The sequence below is a fragment of the Anabrus simplex genome, chromosome 1 (genome assembly GCF_040414725.1).
Source record: "Anabrus simplex isolate iqAnaSimp1 chromosome 1, ASM4041472v1, whole genome shotgun sequence".
Lineage (NCBI taxonomy): Eukaryota > Metazoa > Arthropoda > Insecta > Orthoptera > Tettigoniidae > Anabrus > Anabrus simplex.
In genome coordinates this window covers 1419454734-1419470518 of record NC_090265.1, presented here as the reverse complement: position 1 = coordinate 1419470518, position 15785 = coordinate 1419454734, and the positions used below count along the sequence as shown (strand labels likewise).

The 15785-nt window shown below is 38.3% G+C and overlaps 1 protein-coding gene across 1 annotated transcript in view; it reads left to right on the top strand.

The window, feature by feature from the left end:
* Positions 1–15785, top strand: part of LOC136860000 (peroxidase-like) — a 93221-nt gene that overhangs the window by 21903 nt on the left and 55533 nt on the right. The window contains exon 2 of the mRNA XM_068225846.1: positions 7122–7301. Coding sequence (XP_068081947.1) covers positions 7122–7301 — 180 coding nt within the window. The remainder of the gene's footprint in view (positions 1–7121; positions 7302–15785) is intronic.

Below are 15785 nucleotides of genomic sequence, written 5' to 3'. Positions count from 1 at the left end.
CGTTTTACGTCGCACCGACACAGATACGTCTTAGGGTGGCGACAGGAAGGGGCCAGGAGTGGGAAGAAAACAGCCGTTACCTTAAGGTACACCCCCCAGCATTTATCTGGTGTGAAGGTGGGAAACTATGGAGAACCATCCTGAGGGCTGTCGACAGTAAGGTTCGAATGTCCCGAATGCAAACTCACAACTGCACGAGCCTAACCGTGCGGTCAACATGCTCGAGAGTGTATGATTCATGTAGCACTTGTCATGTCTCTCTCAATGAATCCTTTGCTTCTAAGTGGAGACACAAAATTCATGCAGAAAAGTTTTCTTTAAATTTTAATATCTTTCGGGTTGGTGGTGCAGTACAAATTGGTTAGGCACTGGTCTCCAGTGCTATCGGTTGGCAGTTTAGAGAGCTTAATTGTGACATAATGACTGATTAAAATAACCTTCTACAGGTCAGAATACCTGCATTTAGTTTATCACAACTCTTGATATCGTGGTAATAGCTACGGGCTACATTTAAAAATAATATCAGGTCCATAATAATAATAATAATAATAATAATAATAATAATAATAATAATAATAATAATAATAATAAATACAGAAGAAAACAATTTGAAGAGTATTTTACTTCTAATATTTGTAGCAGTCGTAATCGCGAAACACATGTCGCTGCCCGGGCTGTGTAACTCAGACGGAGGAGAACTGGGCTTCTGAACTCAAGTTGGCATGTTCGAATGCGATTCAGTCCGGTGGTATTTGAAGGTGCTCAAATATGCCAGCCTTGTATTTCGGACATTACAATAGTGCACAGAATTGTTTCACCTCCTTCAAGTAATATATGGTCCATTTTGTCTAACGATAGTGTAAGAAATCCCCTTCGCATCACAAGAAGTAGACCACTGATATATTCCCAAATTTTTAACAGTTTCATATGAATTCTATTTATAGTTATTTTATAAGAAGATATTTTAAGGTTCAAGACTGTTTGAAGAATACAAGCAACGTGTATAAGTGCAATTTGTATTACCAACGTGTTACTCAAAAGAACAGGAGATGCAACACATCTGAAGGAAAATATATCAAATTATAAGACTCATTAGACTTTTATCCATTTATTTTGACAAGGATAACATGTTTTAATTATGTGTTTGTTAAATGTATAGAGCTTTTTAGGACTTATTCTTCGTATTAATTTTAATATGTACTAAGGGAATTCGGCTGATGATGTCCATATAGAACAAAATATGTTATTTATAAAGAAACGCAATATTCGTGAAAATATCAGAATAAAATAATCAAAGGATTATTTGTTGTGGTGAAAAGGTAGATCTTTAATATATATTTAAAAATTCCGACTCTTTGCGTCTCCGAAAATTGTAAAAGTAGTTAGTGAGACTTACAATTATTATTATTATTATTATTATTATTATTATTATTATTATTATTATTATTATTATTACATAGGTTATTGAATATATACTTCTAAATTTTGAAAATATCTTGAAACTTCATTTGGAAATAACATTATTGCTGATTAATATTTCTTTCCTTCCTGGCCTTTTCCCAACCATCTGGGTCGGGAATAATGTGGATTAACGGTTTTACGGCCAGATGCCCTTACTGACGCGAGCCCTATGCGGAGGGATGTATTCACTATTGCGTGTTTCTATGGTAGTTTGTAGTGTGACGTGTTGTAAGTTGATGAAGACGTATATTAAGACGATCACAGACACCCAGTGTCCAGATCAGAGGAATTAACTATACGAAATTCAAATACCCGGCCTAGCCGGGAATCGAATCCAGAGCCAATAATAATAATAATAATAATAATAATAATAATAATTTCGTGTTGCTATTGCTAACCTGGTGCAGCTCTTTTATTTATATTTTGCTATGGGCTTTACGTCGCACCGACACAGATAGGTCTTATGGCGACGATGGGATAGGAAAGGCCTAGGAGTTGGAAGGAAGCGGCCGTGGCCTTAATTAAGGTACAGCCCCAGCATTTGCCTGGTGTGAAAATGGGAAACCACGGAAAACCATTTTCAGGGCTGCCGATAGTGGGATTCGAACCTACTATCTCCCGGATGCAAGCTCACAGCCGCGCGCCTCTACGCGCACGGCCAACTCGCCCGGTACAAGCAGCTCTTTTAAGGCAAACTGTCCGACTGTCTTGAGCGGTGTCTGCCGTTAATAAAATATTACGTGTTATTGTGGTGGAGGATAGTGCCGTTTGTGCTTTGTGACTTACAGGAAAGTTGAGGACAGGACAAACATGCAGTTCTCAAGCCAAGGTAATTCATCGGTTAACATTAAGATATCTCTACCTTGCCGAAAATCGAACACGGTGCCCCGAGGACCGAAGGCCAGGATGCTGACCTTCCAGCCATGGAACCAGTGCGGTGACATGCGATTAATGTATAGCTGGGTGGGAAGTTTAAGATGATTATATGGGTGAAGACGCTTAAGGTGTGTCAAACTTCGTCAAACATTTCTAATTATGAGCTAGTTGACACACAAAATTAAATAATATGTTATCTTTGTCAGTCATATTTTAGGACGAATTCTATGTTACTACATCCTACATCTAATCTGTTTGTCATATTCATATGTACCTTGGTCTACCCTGGCCGTACTCACCACCTACACTTCACTCAAAAAACAAATGAACAAGTCCTGCGTGTCTTAAGATGTGTCTTATTATTCTGTTTCTTCTTCTGGTAAAATTTCTCCAAATTGTTCTCCTCTAGCCAATTCGATTTAGTATCTCTTCATTCATGATTCGCTCTACCCATCTACTTTCAAAATTCTTCTGTAACACCACATTTCAAAAGCTTCTATTCTCTTCTTTTCTGAGCTAGTTATCGTCCATGTTTCACTTCCACACAATGCCTCGCTCCAGATGAAAGTCTTCAAAAACATTTTTCTATCAATGTTCAAAGCGAGCAATTTTCTTTTCTTAAGAAATACCTTTCTTGCTTGTGTAAGTCTGCATTTCATGTCCTCTTTACTTCTGCCATCATTAGAAATTTTATTACCTAAGTAACAGTATTTATCTACTTCCTTTAAGACTCCACTTTCTAATCTAATATTTCCTGTATCACCTGACTTCGACTGCACTCCATTACATCGGTTTTGGATTTATTTATTTATTTTCATTTTTTACTCTTTCTCCAAAACGGTGTCCATACCATTCAGCTATTTCTCCAGTTATTTTGCAGACATAGATAATAGTTTCTCTCTTTGGATTGTGATCCCCTTTCCAAGTACCTCTTCGATGTCCTTTACCACCTGTTCTATATAAACACACACACAAAAAAAGAGAAGTCAAATTGCAGCCTTACCTCACTCCTTTATGGATTGCTGCTTCTTTCCCATAGCCTTCGATACTTATCACTGCAGACTGATTTTTATACAGACTGTACATAATTGAGGACTAGAGATGGGGAAAAGGGTGAAAGCTCCAGAAATATGTTTTCGAGAGAACGCCAATAATAATGAGGTTCACGGCCTTTGAAGTGCAACTATACTACATCCAATATATTTTATACTACCTATTACCCACGACTTCGCTCGCGAGGATTTCGTAAGTTGATAAAAATTAATTGTTCCTCGGTACTGTACTATGACATTATCTAAAAATCCCTAAAGAATAAAAACTCGCCTAAAAATTGCATTTCATTTACGCCAGAACCTCTTTGTAAACCACGTTTGTGGCATTGGCTTTTGGGGCTAAGGTGACCAAGCTACTGGCAGAGCTAAATCTAAAACAAGCGACATAGAGCTCTACATGTGAGAAACAGTCAAGAAAGGGGTTTCTTTATTTGCAAAGGAGATTATAAATACCAATTTTCACGCCTGTAACATGCTAAGTTTATGAGAATACTGTAGATATACTCATTTTAAAAGCTGTCCCACTCCTTGGCTGAGAGTTCATCGTTGAGGCCTTCGGTTCACAGAGTTCCGCTTTCGATTCCGGACTGGGTCGGATATTTTAATCACGTGTGATTAATTCTTCTGGCTCGAGGACAGATTGTTTGTGTTTGTCCCAACACTCTCCTCTTTATATTCACTCAACACACCACATTACCAACCACAACAGGAATACGCAAGTAATTACATCCCTACACATAGGGTTGCGTCAGGAAGAGCATCCAGTCGTAAAATAGCGTCAAATCCACATGTGTGACACAGTTCGCACCCGCGACCCCACAGGTGTGGGAAAATCGGTAGAAGAGAAGAAAATAACATACTCATTTTAAAATATCACTCGCTTTCAAAATTTTTTTACCTCTTAAGTGGATTTTCTAGGAAAAGTGCGTTCATTTTAAAAGAGATTCCAAGTACGGCCTACCAATTTTCACGTCTGTAACATCTTCCGTTTCTGAGATATATGTATCCTCATTTAAGGAATTAAACTCCTTCCTCACTTCTTTTCAATCCTCACCCCTTAAGTGGATTTTCTAAAAACAAAAATTTGTGTTCTTTTGTTTTAAATGAGATTCCAAATACCAAATTTTATATCTGTAACATGTTAGGTTTATGTGATCTATTGTAGATAATCTCGCTGCTGTAAGCATACTGGAGCTGATGTTGCCATGGTTACGGCAGTTCATTTCTTTATCTGATTCCTAGAGTAGGGGTAGTGTGGTGCCAGTATCTCAATAATGGTTGGTTTTAGGGCCCGTAGGGCTTACCGAGTTTTGTTCTTTGCGCCAAGGGTCGTAAAATGAGCTTTGTCTCGTCCTTGTACGACAAATTCGGTATTTCGCCAATATTAGCCTACTATTTTTATATCTCCCCATCTCCCCACGTTGCCTTCCCCCCCCCTAGAATTGTTTTTAAAATAAGATATAGACTATATCACTCAGGGATAATGTATGTTTCTATTAGTGAAATAATTTTTAGACTCGGCCCAGTAGTTCGTGAGATTAGCCATTACATACCAACAAACTTTACCTCTTTATATATTAGTATAGATAATTATATAACAATATTTAGCTTCTATAAATTTCATGTCTTTAAGTGGCCCAAAAATTATAAAATATATGAATGATAGCATACTGACACAAGGGACAACACAGAAGAATTGCAGCGCCAGACTCTGGCACATTTATCCTTCCCCACCAAACTCAGCTGGGCACATTGGACTGTGGCTCTACCTTTTGAGCCAACTAAACTAATGACCTCAGGCGCAGGTACAAATTATCACCATATTCCGCATGGGTAATACTTCCCCTTATTACAAACCCCCGCCCCCCACACACACACATTTTTCGGATTTCGGCACTTTCACCCTTTTGCATCTTTGGTGTTCAGTTCTTCTTTCTCGGTATCTGCTCCCGATCATCTCCATAATCTCAAATAGCTTGGTCCAAGCAATATTATTAAATGCCTTTTCTAGACCTACGAATGCCATGTACGTGGGATAGTCCTTCTTAATTCGATCCATTAGCATCAGACGAAAAGTCAGGATTGTTTCAAGTGTTCCTACATTTCCTCTGAAGCCAAACTGATCTTTTCCCAACTCAGTTTCAACTTGTCTTTCCATGCTGCTGCAAAATGATACGGGTAAAAAAATTTGCAAGCGTGAATACTTAACTAAAGGTGAGGTAGTTTTCACACTTATCATCCCCTGCGTTCTTAGAAATAGGTATAACAACATTCTGTCTAAAATTGGATGTCACTTCTCCAGCATCATATATCTAAATGGAATAACCTCGCCATGCTGGTTTCTCGTAAGGCAGTCAGCAATTCTGAGGGTAGGCCTATGTCATCAATTCCAGGTGTCTTGTTCCTGTCGAATTCTGACCTCATAATTGGGTCTTCCATTTCATCAGCATCACTAGCCTCTTCTTGTTCCAGAACCTTATCATCTATTCCTGTCCCTCAATACAGTTGTTGGATATGTTCCTGCCATCTTTCCACCTTGTCTTCTTTGCCTACAAGTGGTGTTCCACCTGAGCTCTTACTTAATATTCACACACCTAATTTTCCTTTCTCCACATTCCTTGATTTTTCTGTAAGCAGCATCCACCTTTCCTACAAACTAAACTAATGACCTCAGACACGTGCACAAGTTACACCGTATGCGGCATAGCTAATGCACCCCCTTATTACAAATAAGAAGCAAATCATGAACTTAGCACTCCGTTTTCCGGATGTATTTACGAGTGGTGGGGGTATTTACTGTTCTAAGAGGAAGTAAGACTGGACAACCGTCCTCTTTTAACTCTAATCAGAGGAAAAAGTAGAAGAGGTCCGAACTTTCAAAGAATGACGATATGAGCAAAATAAAGGGAAGGGTAAGAAGGGATTGGAAATGAAAGACTCCCTAGGACTCACAAAACTAACACCGTTGGGGTCGGGAGACAAAATGAGTTGACCAAGAGAGGCCAGATGGGAAGGATGAAATTGAGGAGCATGACGCAAGTAAGTTGGGAGCTATGTCAGACGCAGCTGGGGCCTATGGTCACCAGCCCCTGGGGTTCCCCTTTCAGTCCCCCTTGTGAATAGTAGAGGATACTGTTGATGTATTCTGCCACCTCCCATATATTTTGGATTTCAATAATTTGATTAAAAGTGAATTTATACGGCAAATGGACAAACCTACTACGGCTCCTTAGCTGCGCCGAAGATTTTAGGCGAATGGGTTTAATTCCTCTGGATCACGGATTCTTCATTTACACACAACATGCCACACTATTAACCCTTACAGAAACCACATTAATCTGATAAATACCAGGAAAGGAAGAAAGAATGAAAGAAAGAAAGAAAACATTTAAACCTATTAATAATGCAATTTCCTCTCATGTTCAAGGATTTTGAAAGTTCTATATCGAGTGGTTTCTGAATGAGGAAATTAATTTATATTGTTGATTATATCCTCCAGGTATGTTCTCCATAACACTGTAGTAGGTTGTAGGTCAAATATTTAATATTCGTGTACATTAAATGTATAAATCTATGAACAAAAATTCTTCGCTGAGGTTTTAAGTCTCTTGATAAATCTCATTTATCCGGCTAGCCCTAACTTCACAGTCAAGTATGATTGTGAAGGGGTTACTTTGATATTAGACACCTAATGATTGCAAATAACTATTTTAATGTATTCGAAATCCTTAGCACTGAAGTTCACTGTTTCAGGAGTTCCCATGTCCTCTGCGCTCGTGTGGGTGCTGGCTGTGGTGGAGATACTGGCCGTAGCTCCGGCAGAATCAGAGGTTGTCACATGCGGCTCCAACGTTGTGCCAATGGCCACCAAGAATGATGCATCATTCGGCTGCCGATTTAGATTTGATCCTGGTACGTACTGAATTTCATCAGAAATAATAATTTATGACTTTAAGTGAACAGATTCATTTGCTACACACTAGAACATTTTGCAAATATGACTGAAAACGTGAGAGAAATACGTCATTGTTAAGAAAATTAAAATTTTAGTGTCTACTGACATGTACGAAATATTTAGTTTGAACTGCAGAATCATCAACCGCATGAGGGAGAAATGGGAAGGCCTTTAATATTTCTATAATGAGAATGTTGGGTTAAACATGGTAGGAAATTCCCATACATCTGTCCTCATGTACGAACGCACTAATCTTAGGTATCACTCAACGGATTTTGATGCGATTTACACCATTTGCTAGTGAGTTTTACGAACTAGGTTTACGGGTACAAAATATCTCGCAACAAAAACAACAACAGGGACCTAGAAGTAATGTCAAGCAATTTGCTAGGAAAACCAATATGTGCCAGGATATGGTAGGTGTACAAGAGAGGAGAGGGGGAGTTGTAAAAGGCAGGTAGTCCAATGTTTTAAGGAGAAGGAACGTGCAGGATGAGAGCTCTATTCAGGAGCAGATTTCAGGACATGTATAGGTGAGAAATTGGTATGAGTAACGGCAGGAAGAATATCAAAGATAAGATGAAGAGCAGGGGACTGTTGCAGAGGAGTGCGGAGGTAGGAGAAAAGGGAAATGTAGAGCAGAGGATGGGAAAAGAAAGGTGGAACAGTGTCATGTTCGGGAGAAAAGGGGGGAGGAAGTAGCTTCTGTACCCAGAAATATGTAAATAAAATCGAACTTTGTAACTGTATTCGGATTTCGCATACAGATTCTTAGGAAATAATGGAAGCTAGGTATTTTTCTTGCAGGGCAAAATTTGCAAGAGAGAAAGACATACGAACGCTATTTAGGAGTTATCCGAGGAGAATAGGAAGGCAGGTAAGGTCTCCCTCAAACAATGTACGTGATATGGTAGGAGTACAAGAGAAGAGGGGAGGAAAGGCGGAAGTTGTAGAAGGCAGGTAGTCCAATGATTTAAGGAGAAGGAAATTTCAGGATTGCTCTACTCAGGAGCAGATTTCAGGACAGTTATCGGTGAGATATCGGTATGAGTCATTGCGGGTAAAACAGCAGAGGGAAGATCAGAAACAGGGAACTATTGAAAAGGAGTGCGGAGGTAGGAGGAAAAGGAAATGTAAAGTAGAAGATGGGAAAAGAAAGGTGGACCAGTGTCATGGTAGAGAGAAAAGTGGGGAGGAAGTAGCTTCTGCAACCGTCAGGAAAGATGGGGGAGACCAGGAAGGGAGGGGATCAAATGAGGGTTGAGGCTCTGGTCATGGGGGATCACATGGTTAGACATGTGAGGAAAGTGTGTGGAGGAAAAGGAACCAGGGTTGAGTGTTATCCAGGAATTAGTTAGGGCAGATGTTGGAGAAAGTAGAAGGAGGAGGGACAGGAGAAGGTGGTAGTCCTTCACGTAAGGCAAGAAAGTATAAGTACCAACAAAGCTGGGGATGCCTGGGATCTGGATAATGCAGCACGAGTGAAGTTCAAGAAAGCGGAGATTGTTATCGGTGGAATACTGTGTGGGAGGGATACTGAATAGAAGGTGATCGGCGATTTAAATGAGACTATGGAACTGGGTATGTGGGAAACTAGGAGTGAGATTTCTAGATCGTAATGGGTGGGTACGAGATATAGATCTGCGCTTAGATGGCCTTCACTTGAACCGCTGCGATACGTTTAAGTTAGGAAGTTAGTTTAGAAGGATTATAAGAAGGTATATTCAGGGAAACTGGGTGGATTAGGCAGCGATGATAAGAGTACAGGGATCTAGAAGTCAAGTAGGGATGACATAAAAATATTAATGTTGAACTGTAAAAATTTTGTAAAGAAAGGAATACAACCTAACCCCATGGCAGTAAAGCCCTTGGAGGGCCTTGGCCTATCAAGCGACTGATGCTCAGCCCGAAGGCCTGCAGATTATGAGGTGACTTGTGGTCAGCACGACGAATGCTCTCGGTCTTTATTCTTGTATTTCTAGACTGGAAGGAGAGGAATATAATCAAATAATTTAATAGATATAACTTATACTTACCAGATATTGTAATATGAGTTAAATCATGGCTGAGAAATGATATAATGGATGCAGAACTTTTTTCACAGAACTGGAGTGTTTATCATAGAGGCAGGATAAAAACGGCATGAGAGAGGATGAGAAGCTCATCTCTAAAGATAATAAGAAACATGATGTATTTGCAGTGTACAGAACTGGGAAGGGTGGAACAGACGCTGATTCAGTATTATTTGATAAGATAATCAGGTAAGTCAGAACCGAAACGGAAAGGAGCGTTATTGTAGCGCGTGATCTCATTTTACCAATGTCTATAGGAAAGACAATGCAAACGAAAGGAAGCATGACCAACAAATGGAAAATAAGTTAATATGGGAAGGATAGCAGATTCAGAAAGTGATGGAACCAACTAGAGGGAAGAATATTCTGGATGTGGTGCTGGTAAAACCAGATGAGCTCTATAGAGAAACGGAAGTAACAGATGGCATTAGTGATCATGAAGCTGTTTTCGTCGTAGTTAAAAATGAATATAATAGAAAGGAAGGTTGGAAAAGTAGGACTACTAGGCAGTACCATATGGCAGATAAGACAGGCATGAGGGAGTTTAAAACTTTTTAATATGATGGTGGAAAACGGCAAACAAAAATTTTAACGGACTGTGAGATATGTTTAAAGCTATTGTTGAGGAATGTTAAAACAGGTATGAACCTTTAAAACGGTACGGAATGGCGAAGACCCACTTATTATAGCAGTGATAAAGAGTCTAAGAAGGAGGTGTAGGTTGGAAATAAATAGAGTTAGAAATGGTTGTTGAGGTAAGGAGAAATTGAATTAAATTACTAGGGAATTGAATCTATCCAAGAAGTTATCTATGATGGCAAGCATAATTGGCAGTCATACGAATTTAAGTGAAAAATGGAAGGGGATGAATAGGTACTTTAGAGAAGATCAGGTTCCAAGAAGAAGAAGGCAAGAATCATTAATGAACAAGGAGTGGTGTGTATGTGAGCAGGTATCTACACAAGGCAGAAGCATTCAGTCAACGGTATGTAAAGATTGTTGGTTGCAAGCATAATATCCGGATAGAGGAGGTGAATAATACTAACGAAGTAGTGAAATATACCTACGATAACAAAGATATTTAAAAGTTGAAAACTATAAAATAAGCTGGAATTAATAAGATTTCTGGGGATATACTAAAGACAATGAAGTACTCATTTGATTACTGTTTGTATGAAGGAGCTATCTCAAACGAATGTGGAATTATTATAGTATCCTCTGTGTATAAAATAAAGGGTTATAAAAATAAAGCCCAATGTTATAGGCCAGTCAGTTTGAGATGTGTTGCATGTATGCTTTGGGAAAGCATTCTTTCTGATTATATTCGACATATTTGCGAAATAATAACTCGTTCGATAGAAGTCAGTTCTGGATTAGGGAAGGTTTTTCCACTGAATCTCTACTTATAGGATTCTAGCAAGATATAACAGATATCTTAGATTCAAGAGGCCAAATGGACTGTGTCGTGATTGACCAATCTCAGACGTATGGTAGGGTAGATCACGGGAGACTACTGGCAAACTACTCGACAAAAGGTTGACTGAATAGCTAGCTATATTTCTAGAAAACTGAACTCGAGAATTAGAGTAGTAATCGTTAAGAGGGTAATTCCTCAAGACAGTATTACTGGACCTATATATTTTATAATATTAAAATGATATGAGTAAAGGACTGGTATCAGAGATAAGGACTTTTGCGGATGATGTTATACTGTAAAGAGTAATAAATAAGTTACAGGATTGTGAGCAACTGCAACATGACCTCGATAATGTTGTGCAGGTCAGTGGTAGCTGATTGATTATTGAATCATTGATTGATTGATTGACTGATTGATTAAATGCCCCGATTTAACCATAAAGCCTAAAGCGAACTTGGTTCACCTATCCGTATTTTTATTCTCTGACTAGCAAGATACCCGTGCTTCGCTACGGTATTATACTGAAATTTATAATTGAATGCTTATTGTTTTAGATATATAATCCGCCGAAATTCGCGATCTGACTCGTTCTCTGCGAGAATACACCAAAATTCCCGATCTATTATTTTACGGCACGTTTCCTCCCATTTTTAAATCTTCCTTTCCAGCAATCGATTTCGTACTTCCCGGGTTAGGCTCAGGTATTCCTCCAGGTCAGTTGGGTCCGTAAATCTTTGCCATCTTTTCCTATAATATTTTTAATACGGATATAATCCTTCAGGAGATCCGGCGTGCTGTCATACTGGGTGCCTTGGCGGCACTGAACCCGCGACCGGACTGCATTCTTAGTCATTACCCCTCCAGGAGCCGTTTCCATCGCGGTCCGCAATTTGACGACGGTCCGGAATATTATTATTATTATTATTATTATTATTATTATTATTATTATTATTATTACTATTATGTGTTGCTGGAATGGCTGATGACAGGGAAAACCGGAGTATCCGGAGAAAAACCTGTCCCGCCTCCGTTTTGTCCAGCACGAATGCCACATGGAGTGACCGGGATTTGAACCACGGAACCCAGCTGTGAGAGGCCGGCGCGCTGCCGCCTGAGCAACGGAGGATCCTTATAAGTACATTAATAACAGTAAAATCAATTGGTCGCACCTCCTTCTACACCCCACCGCCGTTAAGTTTATTTACAGCCACCCCCCCCCCTCGAAAAAGAATTAAAAGGATGCTTGTTTCTTTATGTTTAAGGGAGATTCTAAACACCAATGTTCACGTCTATTACCTTCAGTTTTGAAATATAAGTATCCACATAAAAATAATTTACTTTTTTTCACTTCATTTCACAATAATCTCTCCTCCCCCTAAATGAATTTTCCAGCAAAAAAATACTTGTTTCTTTAATAGTAAAGGATCTTCTAAATACCAATTATCATGACTCTAACTTCTTCAGTTTTTGATTTATGTGTCCTCATGAAAGGAATTCAACTCTTTTACACTCCCGCCCTCCAAGATGGTTTCCCCACCAAAACGCCTTTTTCTTTGTTTTTAAAGGAGATCCAAATACGAATTTTCACGTCTGTAACAACTTTAGTATTAGATGTATGTATTCTCATACAATTAAGTCAACTAATGTTTCAATTCTTTCACCCCCCCCCCCCCCCTTCATTGGATTTTCCGAGAATACGTGTTTCTTTACTTTTAAAGCAGATTGCAAATATCAAATTTCACATCTGTAACATCTTCATTTTTGAGATATCAGTAGCCTAATTAAAAGAATTCATCACCATTTTCAGTCACTTTTACCCCCCCCCCCCCGCCCTCCACCCAAGTGGTATTTCCGAAGACTAAAAATACACTTTTCTTTATGTTTAATAGAGATAAAAAAATACCATTTTTCACTTCTGTAACATGTTAAGTTTTTTAGATATCCGAAAAAATTCTCATTTTAAAATTTCACCCCTTTTGGGTTCCCCTTAAGTAGAGTTTCCAAAACAAATAACCTATATTTCTTTACATTTACAGGAGATTTACACCCACTTTTTACGTCTGTAACATTTTACGATTCCAAGATATTCTGTAGATATAGTCTTTCAAAAAATTCACCCCAATTTGTCACTCCTGTTTAACCGCCATTAATTGGCTTTTCCAAAAACTAAAAAATACGTGTTTCTTTATTTTTAAAGGAGATCCCAGATGCGAATTATCAGTTCTATAATATCTTTCATTTCTGAGATATGTGTATCCTCATTAAAGGCATTCAACACATTTTTCACCCTTTTACACCCCTCCTATTAGGACTTACTGGAAACAAAAAAATACGTGTTCCTTTATTTTTAGAGGAGATTCTAACCACCAATTTTTACATCTGTAAATTTTAAAGTTTTAAGATGTAGACACACTCATTTTAAAAAATTCACCCCCGTTTTCACCCCCCAATATTTGGTTTTTCCAAAAACGAAAAAAATACCTGTTTCTTTACTTTTAAAGTAGATCCAAAATACCAATTTTCAGGTTTGTAATATCTTCAGGTTCTGAAATTTAAGTATCCTCATGAAAGGCATTCAACCCATTATTCACCCTTTTACACCCTTCCTATTGGGATTTTCCGAAAACAAAAGAATACGTGTGTCTTTATTTTTAAAGGAGATTCTAAATACCAATTTTTACATCTATAAACTTAAAAAGTTTTGAGATATAGATACACTCATTTTAAAAAATCACCCCCTTTTCACCCCCCCCATTAATTGTATTTTGCACAAACAAAAAATACGTATTTATTTATTTTTAAAGGAGATCCCAAACACCAATTTTCAGGTCTGTAATATCTTCAGGTTCTGAAATATAAGTAGACTCATGAAATGCATTCGACCCCTTTTTCAACCTTTTCCACCCTTCCTATTAGGATTTTCCGAAAACAAAATATACGTGTTTCTTTATCTTTAATGGAGATTCTAAATACCTATTTTTACACCTATAACCTTTAAAAGTTTTGAGATATAGATACACTCATTTTAAAATATTACCCCTTTTTTACCCCCCTTAATTGGGTTTTCCAAAAACAAAAAATACGTGTTTCTTTATTTTTAAAGGAGATCCCAAACACCAATTTTCAGGTCTATAATACCCTCATTTTCTGAGATATAAGTAGCCTCATTAAAGGCATTCAACCCCTTTTTCACCCCTTTTCATACCTCCTATTGCGATTTTCCGAAAACAAAAAAATACGTGTTTCTTTATTTTTAATGAAGATTCTAAATACCAATTTTTACATCTGCAAACTTTAAAAGTTTGGAGATATAGATTCACTAATTTTAAAAATTCACCCCCTTTTCACCCTCCCATTAATTAGATTTTCCAAAAACAAAAAAATACGTGTTTCTTTATTTTTAAAAGAGATCAAAAGTACCAATTTTCAGGTCTGTAATATCTTCAGTTTCTGAGATATAAGTACCGGTATCCTGATTAAAGGCATTCAACACATTTTCCCCCATTTTCACCCTTTTTCACCCCTCCTATTGGGATTTTCTGAAAACAAAAAAATACGTGTTTCCTTATTTTCAAAGAAGATTCTAAATACCATTTTTTTACATTTGTAAACTTTTAAAGTTTTAAGATATAGGTGCACTCATTTTAAAAATTCACCCCCCCTTTTCACCCCCTTAGCAACGGAATATCCAAAAATCCTCTCTTAGCGAGCACCTACATCTTAATATGAATGCATCCCCAAAATTTCATTTCATTATGTCCAGTAGTTTTGGCTCGGCGATGATGAATCAGTCAGTCAGTCAGGACAAGCTATTTTATATATATATAGATAGATTGCTAGTTCCCAAGAGCAACGAACATACCGCTGCTAATACCTTTCGGTTAACTACTCTCAATACTCGTAACGCAGCATTTTCTGTTTAGGAACGTGTTTGAGTCTCACTAGTCGACTGTAATCTGCTCAAGTCACTAGTCAGTGAATTGTTTCGCTAATTGTTTTACGTCGCACCGACACAGATAGGTCTTATGGCGACGGTGGGACAGAGAAGGGCTAGGAGTGGGAAGGAAGTAGCTGTGGCCTTAATTAAGGTACAGCCCCAGCATTTGCCTGGTGTGAAAATAGGAAACCACGGAAAACCATCTTAAGGGCTGCCGATAGTGGGGTTCGAACATACTATCTCCCGAATACTGGATACTGGCCGCACTTAAGCGACTGCAGCTATCGAGCTCGGTATGTGAATTGTTTCCATCAGTCATCCAGAAATTTGTAAATAAAATCGCACGTTCTAACAGTATTAGTTTTTCACATACAGATCCTTAGGAATTAAAAGTAATTGGGTATTTTTATTGTAGGGATAAATTTGTAAGAGACATTGCTTCACGCTGACCTAAAGTTCATGGTTTTGCACGCCTCAGTCTGTCCTTCGATATTGTACCCTATCCAGGCGGTATTCCCTAGTAAAATTCCGAATAAAACCATTAAAGAGAGCGACAACATAATTAGATGCACACTTTAAGAAATTCTCCAATTTATATCAAGTATTCCTGATAGTATATTATACAGCCATAATATGTACAGTACAACGGTCTTGGACTTCTCCGTGCGCAGTGACAAGCAGCTCTCCAGTCAATCAACGCCCTACGAATCCTGCAATCGGACCGTGTAATTACTGGAAACCTAAAACCTCATTGAGAAACGCAATAAATGCATACTGATACTGTTGATGACTGGATCAGTCTCAAGGATAGATTCCTGGATCCTAGGAAAATAAGTAATAAACTGAGAGATGTAGAGTAAGAACAGTGGTGTCAGCTTCCACAGAAAGGCAAACGCGTTGCCCTCTTATGTGAGTTTCCTCCAGCAAACCACTGGACTGTCTACCATGAGGGTCTATCATGCAGTGAAAATGACAGCAAGTGTGGCTGCAGTTCGTGCCATACCAGGCAGAATCC